This window comes from Acomys russatus, chromosome 3 (assembly GCF_903995435.1).
Source record: "Acomys russatus chromosome 3, mAcoRus1.1, whole genome shotgun sequence".
Classification (NCBI taxonomy): Eukaryota; Metazoa; Chordata; class Mammalia; order Rodentia; family Muridae; genus Acomys; species Acomys russatus.
Genome location: NC_067139.1, coordinates 57,986,592 through 58,004,371, shown reverse-complemented (window position 1 = coordinate 58,004,371; position 17,780 = coordinate 57,986,592). Strand labels below are relative to the sequence as shown.

At 43.8% G+C, this 17,780-nt stretch overlaps 1 protein-coding gene across 1 annotated transcript in view; it reads left to right on the top strand.

Annotated features, from left to right (window-relative positions):
- Cacna2d3 (calcium voltage-gated channel auxiliary subunit alpha2delta 3) overlaps positions 1–17,780 on the top strand; it is an 811,541-nt gene that overhangs the window by 322,377 nt on the left and 471,384 nt on the right. The window contains exon 5 of the mRNA XM_051140839.1: positions 6,425–6,587. Within this exon, the coding sequence (XP_050996796.1) occupies positions 6,425–6,587 (163 nt within the window). The remainder of the gene's footprint in view (positions 1–6,424; positions 6,588–17,780) is intronic.

Below are 17,780 nucleotides of genomic sequence, written 5' to 3'. Positions count from 1 at the left end.
CAGTGCATCAGTACTTTGCTTTCAAATGGTAATCTGTCACATGAGCATATCAAAGATTCATTTATTCCTTCATCTCTTGGGATATTTTGGTTATTTCTATTTTGGAGCTGTTATGAAAGGGGTTTTTGTGAAGGTTCGCATAAGTATTTTCTTGTGGGCATGTGTTCTCATTTCCCTAAGGCTGGAACTGCTGGGTCGTAGGGTGGTATATGTTTTACTTGGTAAAAAAAAAAAAAAAAAAAAAAAAAAAGGCACATAATATTTTTTTCAAAATATTCATGGCATTTTATACTTTCACAAGCAATTCGATGAGATTTCTGGTTACACTGTAGCAGAGGCAACATTTAATGTCAGAGTTCTTTATTTTAGCCAGCCCTTGGGTGTGAAATGGCACATGAGTGGGATTTTATTTCTCACGTCCCTGATGCCCAGGGATGTTGAACATGTTTTAGTCTGCTCACTGGCTGCTTATGGACCTTCTCTTGTAACACGTACCCACACTGACTGGAATTTTAAGTGGGTCATATGAGTTCAATGTGTCTTGTTGGTGCGAGTCACTGGTCGGGCTTCTGAGTGGGAACACTCTTCCTTACCAGCGACTTCTTGCTCATTTTATAATGGTGAATTTAATTATGAGAAATCTCGACTGTTTATAAGGTTCCTCAAGTTATTTTTTGATTAATACTTTTATATGCAAGAAATCAGCACCTACCTAGAAGAAAGCATAGATTTACATTTAAGTCTGTTAATTTAGTACGTGTTATAGTTTGGAAGCAAAGTGCCCCCCTCAAATGCTACAGTCATTGAGAAATGATTAGATCACAATGGCCATGGACTAACCAGTATTAACTCAATGATTGGTGCATAGCTTGATGACATTACTGGGAGAGGGGGAAATGGGACATGGGTCTCAGTTAGAGGAAGTACGTCATCAGAGTAACTGAGGTGATGCCTTAAAAGTTGTCTTTAACCCCTGGCAGACAGGACAGGAACAATTTGTTTCTATCAAGCTTTCGTCACATTGTTCTGCCTTTCTTCAGTCAGAAAACTGGGACATAGATGGAAGGTTTGCAACCCTGAGACAAATGCCCTTAAACTGTCTTTCTTAGGGATTTGCCAGAGATGAAACAGCATGCCTAACATACTGTGTTTTTGATGGAAGGCTTGCAGTGTTGTTTTTCCACCGTTAGTCTTTGCTATAATGCACTGTGTTTGGGAAAAGTCCAGTTAGTAATGATTATGCTTCAGACAGACCTCACTGGCTAAAATAGTGTGCTTGTTAGCTGGGGGGTTGTATGGATGTCAGCAGGTTAAGTTGTTAGGTAATAGTGTTACAAGATTAACCCTGAGTATAAATCAATTTAAGTCCTGGCACTGGGTCTCCGTAATGTTCAATCCAGGGGCACAGTTTTAGAGATTTCAGAGGTGCCGTTGCAAGGCCTCAACCAGAGGAGCTGAGTGCACCCAGGGATAGCACTGGGTACCTTGTACCTATAGTGTCCCCTGGACTCTATCTAATGTCTCCTCATCCCATTAGTGATTTCATTTGGTGTCTGCTGTAATAAAATTTCTCAAGAAACGGGCTTCTGCTTTTACTGATTTTTTTTCTCTATTAATTTCCAGCTTCCTCTTTCACTGATTTCTGTTCTGCCAATTAAGAGAAATACTATCTCAATCTCCCTTCCTTTAGATTGAATGTGCTAATCCCTTAGTTTCCTGAAATAGAGGCTTAAGTGGTTGTCTCTAGGTCCCGCTTTCTTTTTTAGTATGCATGTTCAGTGCTGTAATTCCCCCATTAACTGTTGCATGTGTTTTGACCACTTATCTGTCATTTTCTTATGGTTTAAAATTTCTCCAAAGACCTTTTCTTTGGTCTATGTATCGTTTAGAAGAATATTGTTTAATCCCCAACTTTCTGGGAACCTTTTCACTGTCTGGTTATTTGTTGTTGCTGCTGTTGTTATTTTATTTTGTTTTGTTTTGTTTTGTTTTGTTTTGAGACAGGGTTTCTCTGTGTAGCCCTGGCTGCCCAGGAAGTCACTGTGTAGACCAGACTGGCCTTGAATTCACAGAGATCTCTGCCTGCCTCTGCTCCGGAGTGCTGAATTAAAGGTGTGCACTACCACCCAGCTCAGCTGTCTTGTTTTATTCCTACTTTAATCCACTGTGGACAAGGACAATTTTTTGCATGGTTAATATTCCTTTAAGCTTGGAAAGCGTATGCTGTGGTCCAAAATGTATTCTACTCTGGTGAATGTTTGGAGCAAACACCCTCACATGCGAGACAAGTAAATATATTCTGTTCTTTCTGGGTGACATTTATTATGCAAATGTCAATTCAGGTCAATGCATACTGGTATTCACTTCCTCTCTATTGCTCCTATGCTTTTGCCTGTGACAAAAGGTTTAGTCGTGTGTAGTGTAGTGGTGAGTTTAATCTGTTTCTCCTTACAATTCCATTGCTCTTTGCTGTGTGTGTTTAATACCCTCTTTAGTTGGGTACAGTGGGCGGGGGGCTGGTGCGGGGCAGGGGGCGAGGTGCAACATCTTCTCCTGATGTTTCTTTCCTTGTGATAAGTTGTGTCTCTCTGGTGTCCTTTTCTCTGTTCAGTTTCCTTTCTCTCAGGTCTTCATCATCTGAAATTAATACAGCTACTCCAGCTTTCTTCTCCATCAGTGTTATCATGGCATATTTCTCTTTCCCATTACTTCTAAACTACTTGTGTGTTTACATTTGAAGTAGCTTTCTGTAGGGCAAAATCTAGTTGTTTCCTGGTTTTCATCCCTATGATAATCTCTTTCTTTTCTGTAGGTAGTGGCCTCTCCCATGTTTATAGCTGTGTGTGTGTGTGTGTGTGTGTGTGTGTGTGTGTGTGTGTGTGTATGCACGCGCACACATACGCATGCGTGCACTAGCAAGCCTATGGGTGTCTGTCTGCTTGTTCTTATTTTTACATTTTATGGTTTTTACTTGTTCTGCCTCCTCTAGTTTTAACTGAATAGCTCATGTGACTTAGTATTCTTTCTTAGCTTATGATATATTTTATTTTTAAATTGTTCTGGTAGTTTCTCTACAGTTTATAATATAATTTTTCAACTTTCAATTTTAGGTGTGAAACTTCAATTTTAAAAAATACAACATTTTTATTTCTTGAAAATGTCATACAATGTATTTGACCATATTCACGCACAGTTCTCCCAGCTCCTCCCAGGCCTTCCCAACATGTCTCCCCTCTTACTTTTTATTTTCTTTCTTTTCTATTGCCCAATTAGTGCTGCCTATACACCCATACATGCATGAAAATGTTCAATTTGAACTTTGAGTCCCTCTGAGTAACCTTATACTATTCTATCAGAAGGAAAATTACCATATGAATCCATATGAATGAGTGTCTTGATGCATTTGCACTGTTGTAAAAGAGTATCTGTCTACTTTCTTCTTCAAAACACTGTTTTCGTGCGGTAAGAGGTGGGATAGCAAATGGGATGAACTCCCCTATCGAGCCCTTCTATCTCGGTACCAAATCTCATCCATAAGAAAGGGATCCTCACAATACAGTTGTCTGTTACTGTCACCATCCTGACTATAACTTAACTTTGTAGGAAAGATCTCCAAGCTGTAGCGCAGAGCATCCGCCACCCCTTCCCCCGTAAGCTCCTGGTCTCATACAGCTGAAGCAACTCCTTCCCCATACCCACAAGCTGCTGTCCTCCAATAGCCTGATGCTGTCATTATTTTGAGCAGACTTTTATGTTAGATAAGTTAAGATTTATGATGATGATGATGATGATTGGTTTTTTGAGACAGGGTTTCTCTATGTAACAGCTCTAGCTGTCCTGGACTCCCTCTGTAGCCCAGGCTGGCTTCAAATTCACAGAGATCTACCTGCCTCTGCCTCCCAAGTGCTGGGATTAAAGGCATGTGCCACAATGCCCAGCTGATAAATTAAGATTTGTAAAGAAACTTTGTATCTTCATTTACTCTTACCTTATGGTCTCTATGTGGACCATACTTTCTGACTTTACTTTTCCTCCTATGAAGAGCTTTGGACTTTTTGCAAAGCAGGTCCACTAATAACAAATCTATTTCTGTTTTACTAGCTCTTCATTTTTTTTGCTCGTATATGAAGGTTGGGTACTTTTGGATACAATTCTACCTTGGTAGTTTGATTCTTTTTTGAATAATTCAAGTAGTTTGCCCCACGTGCCTCTTACTTGCAGGGTTTATGAAGAGAACTTCATGTAAAAGCCTGGTCCTTGTATTAGTCAGCATTGCGGTGGTTCTCAACTCTTCTTAACGCTGTGACCCTTCAACTCCTCACATTGTGGTGACCCCCACCCATAAAATTATTTTCATTTCTACTTTATAACTGTAATTTTGCTGCTGTTTTGAATCATACTGTAGTTATTTTCAGAGACAGAGGTTTACCAAAGGAGTCACAATCCACAGGTTGAGAACCCCTTGCTCTAGAGCCCTAGAGCTGCTGGGATGACTCTCTATCTTAAAGGAAATGGCTTATAGTGGCTTACAGGCTACGGCTTGACTACCTTCATGGCTGTCTCCACACGAAAAGTCCAAGAACATAATAGTTGTTCAGGCCATACCTCTGGATGTCTCATCTGGCCTTCAGTATCTTTCGGAATCCCAAAGAAGTAGGTTCTGATACCAGCAGATGAGCTTGCCAGAGAGAGTGAGGCCAAGCTGGCAAAATGCAAAAGCTTCTCTCTTTCACATCCTTTTATGTGAGTTGTCGCTAGACTGTGTGGCCCAAATTTATGGTGGGTCTTCCCACCTCAAATGATGCAACCAAGGAAAATCTCTCATTGGTGTGCCCCGATGCTTGGGTTTGAGTTGAATCCAGACATAGTCAAGTTGACAGCCAAGGTTAGCCAAGATAGTTGCTGATAGATAAGACACCCCCGCCCTTAGCTTCTCTCAAGAATCACCCTTGATTTTCTGCAGTTTGAAAAGTATCAGTATAGGCTTTCATACTTATTGTGCCTAGTGCCCTCTGAGATTCCTGGGTCTCTGGTTCAGTGTTTGTCCCTAATTTTAGAAAACTCTCAGCCTTTAACACTTCCAGTGTTCCCTCAGCTCTTTCTACATATTTTCTTTTCCTTCTGCCTACAGACACCTGCCTACAGTTGTCCTATCGTTCTAGAATATTTTAGTCCAATTTTCCCCCTTGGTTTTCAGATGAAAAACTTTGCATTGACATGCCTTCAAGACCACTGACTATTTAGCTGTGTACAGTCTCATTCTAACCTCTGTTTCAGTGTCTTAGTTTTAGCAATTTATATTGATTCTCTTGCAGACTAGCCACCACTCTGCTTTTGCACGCTGCCTGTGGAGAGTTTTCCATCACTGCCCTTATCATTCTAATTCCTTTTAGATCTCGATCTGTGAATTCTAAACAAACATAACCATTGGGTGTCTTGCACTATTATGTGATAGGTAACAGCACAAGCCCTGGGGATAGATAGGTCACCAGCCCTACTTACTAATATTGTAGCTTTCCACAGGATGCATACATTTTGTGTACCTCATTTAAAAAGTACAGATTCTCATAAGCATTTGCTTCATGAAACTTAAGAGTCAAATGACTTAACCCCTGAAAAAACTTAGAATAATTTCTATAATGAAGTCAGGATTCTTTATATGTGAGATGGTGATGGCAACACCTTTTGTGGAGAGCATCGGTACCTTTGCATCAGAGTCCTTTTCTTTTCTTTTTTTTTTTTTAATTTTATTTTTTTGAGACAGGGTTTCTTTGGAGACCTGGATATCCTGGACTCACTTTATATACCAGGCTGGCCTCAAACTCACCGTGATCCGCGTGCCTCTGCCTCCCAAGTGCTGGGATTAAAGGTGTGTGCCACCACACCCAGCCCCAGAGTCCTTTTCTTTGCTGCCATCTCTAATGGAGACATGTCTCTCAGTTGACATTCTCCTAATATGCCCTTTTGAAAGATTACCACTACAGTGGAGTCTTTCCTCAGCATTCTGGAAAGGTGGAATCCTCCTCTTACGCTGCTAACTTTGTACTTCCTTATTTTTCCACAAGTGTGACTATCTCACATAACATATACTTTCTTATTCATTGATTCTTCATATTCAACTTAAATGCACGTGATACTTTAGTACATGTTCTATCTTCAACTTATAAAGAATAAGATGTTTTACAGCAAGTTTCTGTTGAGGCAGATGAAGGTTTCTTTATGAATATTGAATGACACTGGCAAATATTCCTGTAATGCTATGGCACCCATGCTAATGCTGCAAAGACTTAGAGACTCGTTCCATGAGCAGATGGGCACCACAGGAGTAGGAGGCAGCACTCTGCCTGAGCCCAGGTCTGCCTTGAAGTCTCAGCCCTTCTCCCTAAGCTCCTAGCCTCTAATACTCTCTGGCTTTCTCTTTCAGTATGAATACTTCAATGCTGTGCTGATCAACGAGAGGGACAAAGACGGGAACTTTCTGGAATTGGGAAAAGAGTTCATCTTAGCCCCCAATGACCACTTTAATAATTTGCCTGTGAACATCAGTCTGAGTGATGTCCAAGTACCAACGAACATGTACAACAAAGGTAAGGCTCCCTGCTACTGCTCCCAGCAGGGAGTGAAGAGGTAGCGGGGACTGAGGAGTGTATGCTGGGTGTATCAACACATCATGTATTCCAAGTATCCTCCTGGTGGGCTAATCATATGCCTCTTCTGCCTGGAGACTCTCAGCTGCTGTCTCCTTCCTTCATGTCATTGTGCAGTGCAGAAGTCAGCAGGCTTTTTCTATAAGCATCCGTTGCTCTGCCTGCCTTGCAGTCCCTGCTGCAACTGCTTAGCTATGTGTGTAAGTTGGGAACATGGCTGGGTTTCTTTAGCACATCCGTCTGCAGCCTCACCTCTCCAGATTAAACATGCTTCCTAACCCAGGTTGTCCCTTCCTTGTCCTGCTTTCCTTCCTTGGCAGTATAAAGGGTTGGGAGCTTCTGGGGTTGCTGTGGGGCCAGCCGAGGGCCATTCTCTTTCCTTCCAGCATAGAGAAGTGTGGGCATAACAATTTTCTGTGTGTCCTGGCTTGACTCCCTCAAACCCATTCTTCACATGGACACTGAAGCTATCTGCCCAGCATTCCCATCGACCCATCTGAATTGGAAATGCATTGGCCAAGGACTGGGTTACAGTACCCAATGGTGCTGGCTAATCTCCCTGTTCCACCTGCTCCTGGTGGTGACCCCAGATGCACCACCCTTCTCTTGAGAGGACAGTTCCTCCCCTCTGTGTTGGGAGTCATAATTGTGTCCAAGCTGGTCGTGGTGGGACACACTTGTAATCTCAGCACTTCGGAGGGAGAAGAAGCAGGAATGGTTCCTCCAATTTAAGGCCATCTTAGGCTATGCCATCAAGGGGATAGAATGATGTGGATGTAGCTCTGTGCATTGAGCTGTCAATTTGGGAAATCACATGCATATTAACTGAGTTACTGGGTTGCTCTGAATCACTAGGAAAGGCGCTTGGCCAACCATAATCGTCCATCTCTGTATCTGTAGGACATCCTCATTGTGTCTGTGTCTTGTGGCTGGACACTCAATGGTGCCCTTTCCTCGTTTGCCTGTCACTCAACCCTCCATAGTCAGGGGAGGCAGCCCTCATCTCATTCACTATTTTGATGGTTTTTAGAGATCACATGGTGAACCAAATATAGCCACCCCCTTCAAAGAATTTGCAGCCTTGCGTGGAACAGACAGGCAATGAGATAACAGGAGGACTGGGTATCAACATGAGAGCAGCATTTCTGTAAAGCTAGAGGGACACACCTTTCCTTGCTCAAATGGCTGGGGATTGAATAGGTACTCTTTCTCAGTTCCCTTTAGGAAAGCAATAGCAATATAAACTGCCTTCGAAGGATTCCGGGCTGGGCTGTGTCTGGCCTCTTTAGGACACAAATGGAGCCTCACCTTGGTATTCAGCATTGGCCAGGAGAGGTTAGTCCTCCAGGACGGTGGTAACGGCTGATGGAGACTTAAATGACACTGCCTTTTGTGCAGTGTAGCAGGCAGAAAAAAGCCATTTCTAGCATTAAATGTGTTCTGAACAGAAGATGAAAAATGAACATGATTTTATAGAGTAATTTCAGACATGAAACAATCCAGAATGATCTTTTAAAACATGACAGTGACTTCAAGGTTGCTTGAACCGTTAGCACCATGATAGAGATTTAATTGCATCTTGGGATTTAAAGGCATAATTGTACCTTTCAATGGTAGTGATGCGTAAGGGACTCACATTGTCATTGGTCACACAGGCTTTACAATTGCATCATGAAGATTGCTAGGCAGTATCTGAGCAGTCTGAGAGTTTGAGCTATAGGAGTTAAATAATTAGATTTAAGTCATCCTTGGCAATCCTCATGGGGTCTGCCTGTCATCTCCTACCCAGGTTCAGCTGTCACCTTGCCAGGCTGTGGGAAGTGAACCAGGGTCAGCCAGGGGCTATTTCTTGTGTCAGCCAGGCAGGGAATAACTGCCCATAGGAGATCGGGGGGGGGGGGGGGGGGGCTTGAAGAAAATTGTTTGACTCTGCTCTAATTCAAACCAGCCTCCCAAAGCCTCTTCTCAAGCTGCAGAAGTATATTTCATGCTTAGAAGGCCTCCAGCGTAGATTTAGTCACTGATGACATGTACACAAAACACATGTGCTAGGCTTGGTCACTGGCTCTCTTATCCCTGGGGTGGAAATCTTGCTTTCAGCAAAGGAAACCAGCATAGAGTTCTTCTCCCTTGGCAGTTTGGACCCTGTGAGCACACAGCAATGTGTGATCCTTCTTGGTTGCTGCTGTGTGCTCGGCTATTGGGTGAGATTTCCAGCTATAGAGAATGGCAAATCTTCTCCCCTGTGCTTTCTGCCTCCTAGGCAACCAGGTTAATACCCCCCTAATGCCCCCCTCCCGTGTTGTCACTCCATGTTATCATTGTCTTGGTACAGAAGATACTGGGGTTTCGAAAGTGGTGACAGTAGTGTGAATCCCATGGGGCTTAAAGGAGCTGGTTTTTCTTGGCTGTTTAGACAAGCCTTTGGGGAGCCTCAGGCTCCTGATATAGCAAAGTCTTTATAAAATAATCTCAGCAGATCGATAGGGGCTACATGTCTGCCTCTTTGAGACAAGAAAGACTAGGCTGAGGCCTTTTGAGCTCTAAGTGACACTGGGTCTTCCAGAAGGGAAGCAAAGGGCAGTTTTGTGAGACTATCAGCTATCTGGCAGAGGACTGGAAAAACCTATGCTCTTTGTTGAATACCCTCTAGGCACATCCAACCTTTGATATTGTGCCACAATGTACTTAAAAAAACCCTCACACCTAAGAAATCTACAATTGAGTTATAAAGGAAATCACAAATTAATTTCATAGTGTTTCAATATGTTTCTGGTTTTTAATAGGGCTATATTCATAGGTATCTTGGGTGCATGAGGCCTGGAGGGTCACTAGAAGGGCACACTTTTAAGAAGCTGAACACATGTAAGATTTATATGTACATACCACAGATAGACATAGACATACCTATACATGTTAGGCATTATATGAGGGGGGGTATATACACATGTATGTGGTCCATGTATATGTGAAAGAAAATGCCCTGTTCTCTAAATTGACTCCACTGTTTCCGTTTCTCTCCTCTGTCCACCCAGGTGACAGGGGACATTTTTTGCACATACCTTTCTCTTCCTGTCCTCACTCGTCATTAATCCCCATTGTCCTTGCCTTCCCAATCTCAGCTTTTTCAAATGCCCACCCTTCAAAAGCAGCTCAAATGCAGTCTCCTTCACTCCTAAAGAACTTGGTAGATATGTGCTTTGCTCTCAGTAGTGTGTGTGTGTGTGTGCCTTGTGCTGCTTGGCTTTGTCCTAGGCGGGTGTTACTTCCGGGCCTTCATTCTGACCTTGGACTTCTCTGAGGATGGGGAGCCTACAGAGCCAGCCTGGTAGCCCTTTGGCTTGAGCATCTGCCCAGGTTATTTGCTGATGTCTTCTTTCCTCCTCAGCCAGCACTATGATGCTCCATGGGTTTTGCCCAGCGGTAGAGACATAGTCCAGCTGATACAAATGGAAAAGAAACTGAAAAGGCATTGTGTGGCTCACAGACTTTCTACTAAAGAAAGAAGGTGGTTTATAATAAGCCTGCTTAAAGTGGGAGCTGCTGGGGGCCAGAGCCAACCTCAGAATCTGCCTGCTGAGAATCCCCTAGTACTATTGCTTACCCCACCAGCACACCTGTGACTGCATATAAGCAGGCACCTAGTTTTCTTCAAGCATGAGTTGGAGTGGATAATGAATGCCATGCCTGAAGAGGCCTTGTTAAAAATTAACCTTAGGCTGCCACACCTGTAGTCCCAGCACTAGGGGAGGCAGAGGCAGGCATATCTCTGTGAGTTCAAGGCCAGCCTGGTCTACAAAGTGAGTCCAAGACAGCCAGTGCTACACAGAGAAACCTTGTCTCAAAAAACCAAAAATATAATAATAATAATAATAATAATAATAATAATAATAATAATAACAACAACAACAACAACAACAATAATAAGCTTAGGTAAGAATGCCTGATAAATGGTGGCCATATAGTATGAATATATGAATACAGTGGCTTTAATGTTTGTATCTCTCAAAGTGTATAGTTAATAATTCATCTTGAAGGTGAATGGCATTAGAAAGTAGGTCTTTTCAAGGTACAGAGGTACAAAAGTCTAAAATCAAGGGAGTTTCTGGTCAAGAGGGCTGAGGAGCTGAGCAAGGGAGGTTGGGCTTCAGCAATTTCTGGTATAGCCCAAGAAATGGATCCATGGAGTTTCAGAAGTCTAGTCAGGCCATGGGGATGGGGGCGGGGCACACTACCCCAGCAGAGGTGACAGGAAGGTATGAATTAAAAGCTGTAGCTTACTATGTGCATCTACTTGACTTCCCAGAGGAGGACCAGTCAGACCAAGAATGGACTGTCAGGCTGTGCTGCACTTATGAGCCCTGCAAAATGAATGTAGCTTCCAGAAGACCCATCACCAATGTGGAGTCTGAGGAACTGGTCTTTTTTGCTACAATACAGCAGGTTCTTCGAGACAGGCCAGAGACAGAGCCAAAGTCTAATGGGGCAGACTTCGGTCTCCTGTGAAGAAGATGCGTATGTGTTGGGGGGCAGGCAGGCTCTCTAGTTTTGCATCTGTCAGATGTCTCAACCTATTTTTCAAATGTTGAGTTTGATAAAATGCAAAATGCGTTTTGCCAAGCACTTTCCCCCTTAATTACATGTGTATATTTTGAAGAAAATTTAATCCATATGTTTCTGATTTGTTTACACAGAAATCATTAAAATGTTGTTTACGAAGAGCCATTTGATGTGTAAGAAGCCTTTGCAAACCCTTTAAAAGGCTGTTTAAAGTTCCTTTCTTTCTTTTTTTTTTTTTTTTTTTTTCCTTTGATATGTGGGTGGGGGCAACACAGGGGAGGGGAGTGGTGCTGAGCACCAGGGACCGACCTGGTAATGTTAGAAATGAATCCTAACACTAATGGTTTGTCTTCTCCTTGGGATTCTGAACTGGAGCCCCTGAGGCTTGGCTCCTGCCTTCCTGCCTGTCTACTGGCTCCTCTAGAGTATGTGGGTGAGGGCTATAGAATAGAATTCCGGGTCGAGATCAGGGAACTCAGACCAAAGCAAAGCTTTGATCCAGAGAAAAGGAATCAAGATGTCCCTCCTCTCCCCAGTGCTGTAGTTGCTCGATTACTATGGTCCTTACCAAGGCCCCAGGAACTGCCTCTGACAAAACTTATGGTGTGAGTGGAGGGGTTCAAGTTCGATGGATAACTCGTTCACACCTCTGAATGTATGCACATGCACACGGACCTAGGCTAGCAAGTGTGTACGTACATCCGTATCCACATTAGTATTTTCTTAGAAGTGGTATTAATAGAAGAAAGGTATCACAGAGATCTTTGTGTCTCTCAACAACACAGGCTTAGAGGTTGTACATGAGGGGATAGGAGGATGGATGGATACATGCATGTCATGTAACTTCCCTTGGAGGTACATGGTCCCTACTGCTTCTTGCTGTCCACACAGTGTGGTCAGTACTTAAGCATGACTCCTCCTAGTGTCTCAGTGACAGCAAGTCCTTAGGTTATAGGTTGTAATGGGGACAACCCTCCTCCGGGAAATCTTCCCATCTCCTCTGTCTTGCCTTGGGTTCAAGAACACTCCGTGAGGCCAAACTTGGCGGGATCACTCTAGCTACCAGTTGCTACAGGTGCTGAATGAGTTTATATCCTCACCCAAGCCGTCTGTCACCCTTTTCCTATATCCCTGGGCCACTTCTACTCCAGCCACTGCTCTGTGCTACCGTAGGAATGTTTCCAAAGCCACCAGGGATGCTTGGATAATGGCGGGACTTGACTGGCTATACTGTTCATGAGCAGTAGCTTGTGGGACTAGGGAAAGCCTTTCACTCTCGAAGCAAGTTTCCCGGCCTACAAGGCTGACAGCCATCTGTAGCACTGAAGTAGGCAGAATTCTAGCATCCACTATGGTGCCCAGCACAGGAACACCCGATGCTTTTGTGAACATGTGTTCCCCTCCACCAGGCCCTCCCTCCCTTTATACTGCATCATCTTTTTGTTCTCTCTCTCTCCCTCCCTCCCTCCCTCCTCCCCTCCTCTCTCTCTCTCTCTCTCTCTCTCTCTCTCTCTCTCTCTCTCTCTCTTCTTTAAAAATGGAATAAAAAAAAAAGAGAGAGAGAAAGAAACAGAAAGAAAAACCCACAAAAATAAAACCCAATATGCTAAAATGTCAAAATAAAACAAAAGGTTCATAAAAATACTGCTAAGTACCTTTTGTGTTGGCCACATACTCCTGGGCATGGGACCTGTTTACATAACCAGTGGCACTGCATTGGAGAAAGCCAATTTTTTTTTTTCTCTCTGCCAGTAGGAATCAATTACAGGTAACTTCATGGTTACAGGTGGGGCCAGGTATCCATTTCCTCCTCTGAATGCTACAACCCTATGTCATTTGGACCTGTGTAGGTCTGTGTGTGCTTCCGTTGTCTCTGTGAGTTCCTATGTGTGCTAGTCCTATTGTATGTAGAAGACATGGTTTCCTGGTGTCAACCATCACCTCTAGCTACTACAGTCTCCCCTTTCCCTGTAGACTCCTGAGCCTCAGGGGAGGGTGGGGGGAGGGAACAGAGTGATGAAGACATCTCGTTTAGGAATGATTGCTCCAGAGTCTCTTGATCTCTGTACATTGTCCAGGAGTGGGTCTCTGGGTTAATTCCTATCTCCTGCAAGAAGAAGCTTCTCTGATGTGAGCTGAATGAGGCACTGGTCTAGGGGTATAACATGCCATTAAGGAGTCAACTTATTGCTATGGTCTTTTTGCAAAATAATAGTATTAGTTTTTCCCCTAGGCCCATGGCCAACCCAGTCCGAGGTTCTTGGCCAAATAACAGTTATAGGTATTGGTTCCATGTCATGGAGTTGGCTTTAAATCCAGTCTCTGCTGCTTTTGACTCTGTATCCCCATCTAGACTATAGGTACCTGAAGATGGCACATGCTCCCACATTACCCTGTCCATGCCTGAAGAGAATGCTCACTCCTTCCTACTATCACTGTTAGAAGGCTAAAACATAGACACTTGTAACCGTGAGCCAAGATCGCTGCCCTTTTTAGCAGGATACCTTTTCGGTCTTCGCCCTGGTCCTGCTAGATCTCAGGACTCCAGTCATCCTAAACAGCCTTTTCTTCAGGTTTACACATATCCGGGTTGCTTTCTCCCTTTCCTATCTCTCTGTACAGAACTATCCTTTCCCAATAACCCAGCTTCAGAGTTAACTTCTTCACCTATGGCTATAGCCTTTTCCCCAGATCCCTCCTCTGGCCCTTCATTTAAGTACCCCAAGAATTCTGAGCCCTTCTCTTTCCTTGTCTGTTCATCATATTATATTTAGCTTTTTAAAAAAAAAATACAAGTATTGTTCCTTGAACTTGGGGCACAGAGCTGTCCCTTCATCACTTTGGGGATGCATCCGAGGACCAAGAATGACCTGTGATTTCCATATACATCACTGGATTATACCAAATCCTCCTGGGTGCAGTATTCTGGTGCTTTGCCTGTTCCTTGGTCCTTTGTACCATCTGCATGTGAGGTTTGGTTTTCTTTGTCTGTTTAGGAAGCTAGCAGTTAGTAAGTGTATGCCTGGCCTGCTGGTACATCTCTCTGGATTGTTTGATTCATCTTAATCTCCCTCTGTTAGAGATATGGAAATCCATGTAGTTTTGCTACAATTTGGAAGCCAAGACCTATGCTAGTAAAACTCTAAGAGGAAGGGTGGGGCAGAAAAGATCACAGCTATACCAGAACAATGATTGACAGTGTTTTCTCCCATTCTCCTGTCCTGACCCTGACATTCATGAAACGTGACAGTAACTGTACAGAGTAATTGATTTATTTTATTTCTTTAAAAAATGGCTTGAAATTCCAAGAGCTCCTAGATGACGTCACTCCTGGGCACTTACCTTCTGGACTCTTTTGAATGGTAGGAAAGGCGTGGAGATGCCATTAACATCCTAGAAATAGCAGCAGTGGATGATGGAGCTGGAGTGACAGGTGGGAAAGGAGATTAATGTTCTCCTTAGTCCAATTCAAACTGCTACCCATGTTAGTCCTTGTGCCTGTGAAAGAGAGGGACCATTTTGCTAAGGAAATGCAGGTTGGCCTCTGAGACTTAAGAAGCAATGTGGAGACAGGCAGGAAATCCTGTGGATGTGCCCAGGCTTTCTTGGTACAGTAATCAGAGTGCTTAGCTCTGGGGCTTGCTTGTGGCCAGTGGACCATATGCGATATTTCTTCCTTGTGACCCAGGGAAGAAGTCTCACAAAAGGCTCAGACCCAACTCTTGCTTGTATGTGTGCAATAGGCATTATAGCGACACCTGACTCTGGGAATGGCTGTGAGCATACAGTGGAGCAGTGTACGTTAAGCACTGGACCCCGTGGTACTACATGGTGAAAGCTTTGTGACAGTCATAAGAGTTAGTGTCATGGTAATAGTTTGAGCAGACCCCCCCCACCCCGGGCCCTTGGTGGGGAGGCCTGGTGGAACTCAAAGAAAGAATAAGCAGGCTACCAAGATGAGACTTGATAGCCTATGACCATATATCGTGGGGGAGGAGGTCCCCCTCGGTTATAGACCTAGGGGAGGGAAATAGGGTGAAAGAGGGAGGGAGGGAGGAATGGGAGGATACAAGTGATGGATAACAATTGAGTTGTAATCTTAATAAATTAAATAAAAAAGAGTTAGTGTCATTGTGAGGAGGGTGACAGTGAAGCTCATGCCTGGGACTGTCTACGAATGAGCCAAGTGGCATTCTTTTTTTTTTTTTTCCCCCTATATCTCTGAAGCAGATCACTTGAGCTGTATGTCACAAAATGCAGTGACTAGAAAGTAGCAGGAGGCCAGCAAGGCCAGCAGGGGATAGAGGCTGAGTTGCCCCTTCTCTGGCAGCCTTGTTCCCATCTGCACATGCGCCATGCACACATCTTCCTTAGACTTTGAGAAGCTCTTTGTGTGGAAGTCGGCCTGGCTCTCACTACTGTCATTGTCACTCACATGGTTCATGGCTTGAAGTAGTAATGATCGTTTTCTTCTTGTTTGGGACCGAGGCCTCTCAAAAGGGTCTGGGGATTCTAGCTGTTATGTGGCAGTAGCCTTGACAGGAGCATGAGGAAAGTCTTTTCTCCTGTTCTGATTTTCTTCACAAATCCAAGCTAATGAAAACTTCTGTCCAATACAGAGTGTCCACTGCCTGTCCTTGTGGACATGGCCACCATGTTTAGTGTATATCAGGCACATGATTTTCTCATCTGTTGTTCTACAGATGAGAAAATTGAGATGAAGAGACTGGCTGTGGATCACTCAGTAAAGTGGGGAAGTCATGTGAATCCAGCATGGTGACTCCAGAACCCCTGGGCATAGTGCTTTTCTGTCCCGTGCCCTGCCCGCCACCATTTCTACTACCCTGGGGCTCTGCCTAAGGGTTCAGCAAGCTCTGTTCTGGATGTTTACATGCACATTTCATATGTGCAGAAAATTTCCTTCTCTGGTTTTGTCAAATTGTGCTATTTTCTTCCCAGCATGTGAAAATCCATCAGAAATGAAAACGACTCTTATTTTACATAAACACTTCCAATCTCTTGCCTTCATCAACCTCTGTTGCAGCAGGAAGTGCTCTAAAAATGTAAAACAAGTTCTGCACCAGATTATCAGTAAGTACCCATTATTCACACATGCTGGAGATGAAGCCTCTCCACATTTAATCCTGCAAACCTCCATATCCAATTACACAGAAGACAAGTGAGGATGGAGGAAATAACGCTTTTCAAGGGAAAAAAAGGTACTTTGCATAGCCAGAAAGTGTGCTGTGATGCCTTCAGGAGGTGCTGCAGTTTGGATGTGAAATGTCCTGCAGGGACTTGTGTGTTTGAACACTTGGTTTCCAGCGATCAATCGAAGCTGTGTGGGGAGAATGTGGAGTCGCTGGATGCGAATGTCAGCAGGAAGTTACAGAGCTGAAGAGCTAGGGATAGACTGTTATCTGTTGGCTGTGCTTCTGGCCCAGGTGGGTTGCAACTGCCTTTGGGGCCTGAATGACACTTTCCCAGGGGTCGACTAAGACCACTAGAAAACACAGATATTTATATTATAATTCATAACAGAAACAAATTACAGTTATGAAATAGCAACAGAAAGTTTTATGAGGCTCCATACTAAAAGACTACAGCATTAGGAAGGTTGAGCACCACTGGCCTCTAGGTACACTAGCAAGTAACAAAGTATGTTGAAGGAAGGACAGACACAGAAGCAAAAGCACAGCAAGATCCCCATGTACATGTGTGGATGTGAATGTCAGAAGTAGTTGCCTGTGTAGAGCATTTCTATTCATCCTTGCATGAACATGTACTCAGAGGAAAAAACAAAAGATCATATATGTACTCTCATTTTAAAGAAACACATCTACGATGCTCCTGTATATAAATTGTGGCCAGCCTTCAGGTCGAAATTCTTTCTGTGTGGTGGTGGGAACCATCATGGGTCCATTTGAGCAGAACTGCCTGGTAGGGAGGGGGTCGATGGCAGAGTCAGCATGACTGTAACCTCAGCAGGGTGTGTGATGTGTCATGTAGTCATAGCAACAGCCATTGAAGACAAATGTCACTGGCCTGGGAACATAGAAGGTTCTCTCTAAAAGGAAGCTATGGTATGTCTGCTGGTGAGCGTCACAGGCAGGAGGATGCCTCTTCTCAACAATGAAGAACATTTTATATTTAGAATATAATAAGTCAAGAATTCCAAGGTCAGACTGGAAACCCAAACAGATCTGAAGTGTAGTTGGTCTGGTCTCAAGATGCAGTCTTGTCTGTGTCTCCCTTGTGCCAGGAGGCTTATTTGGGGACCTTTCAAAATGCAGCTCCTGGGCTTTCATTGATTCTTCGGAGTGAAAGAGGTCCCAGTGGAGGCCCGGGACTAGTATGGCCAATGATGTGCATGGGACAGTCTGGGCCAGAGCTCCCATCTAGGCTGAAGGGTTTTGGGTAGCAGCACAGGTTGGTCTTCAGAGGTGGCTAGTCCATCTCAGATAGTTCCTGTTCCCAGGGCCTCCCTTTCTTTGATACAGCATTTGAATGCCCATGCTTTACATTGTTAATATAGAAGCTCAGTTTTCCTGCCATCCCGTATCACACCTTGTA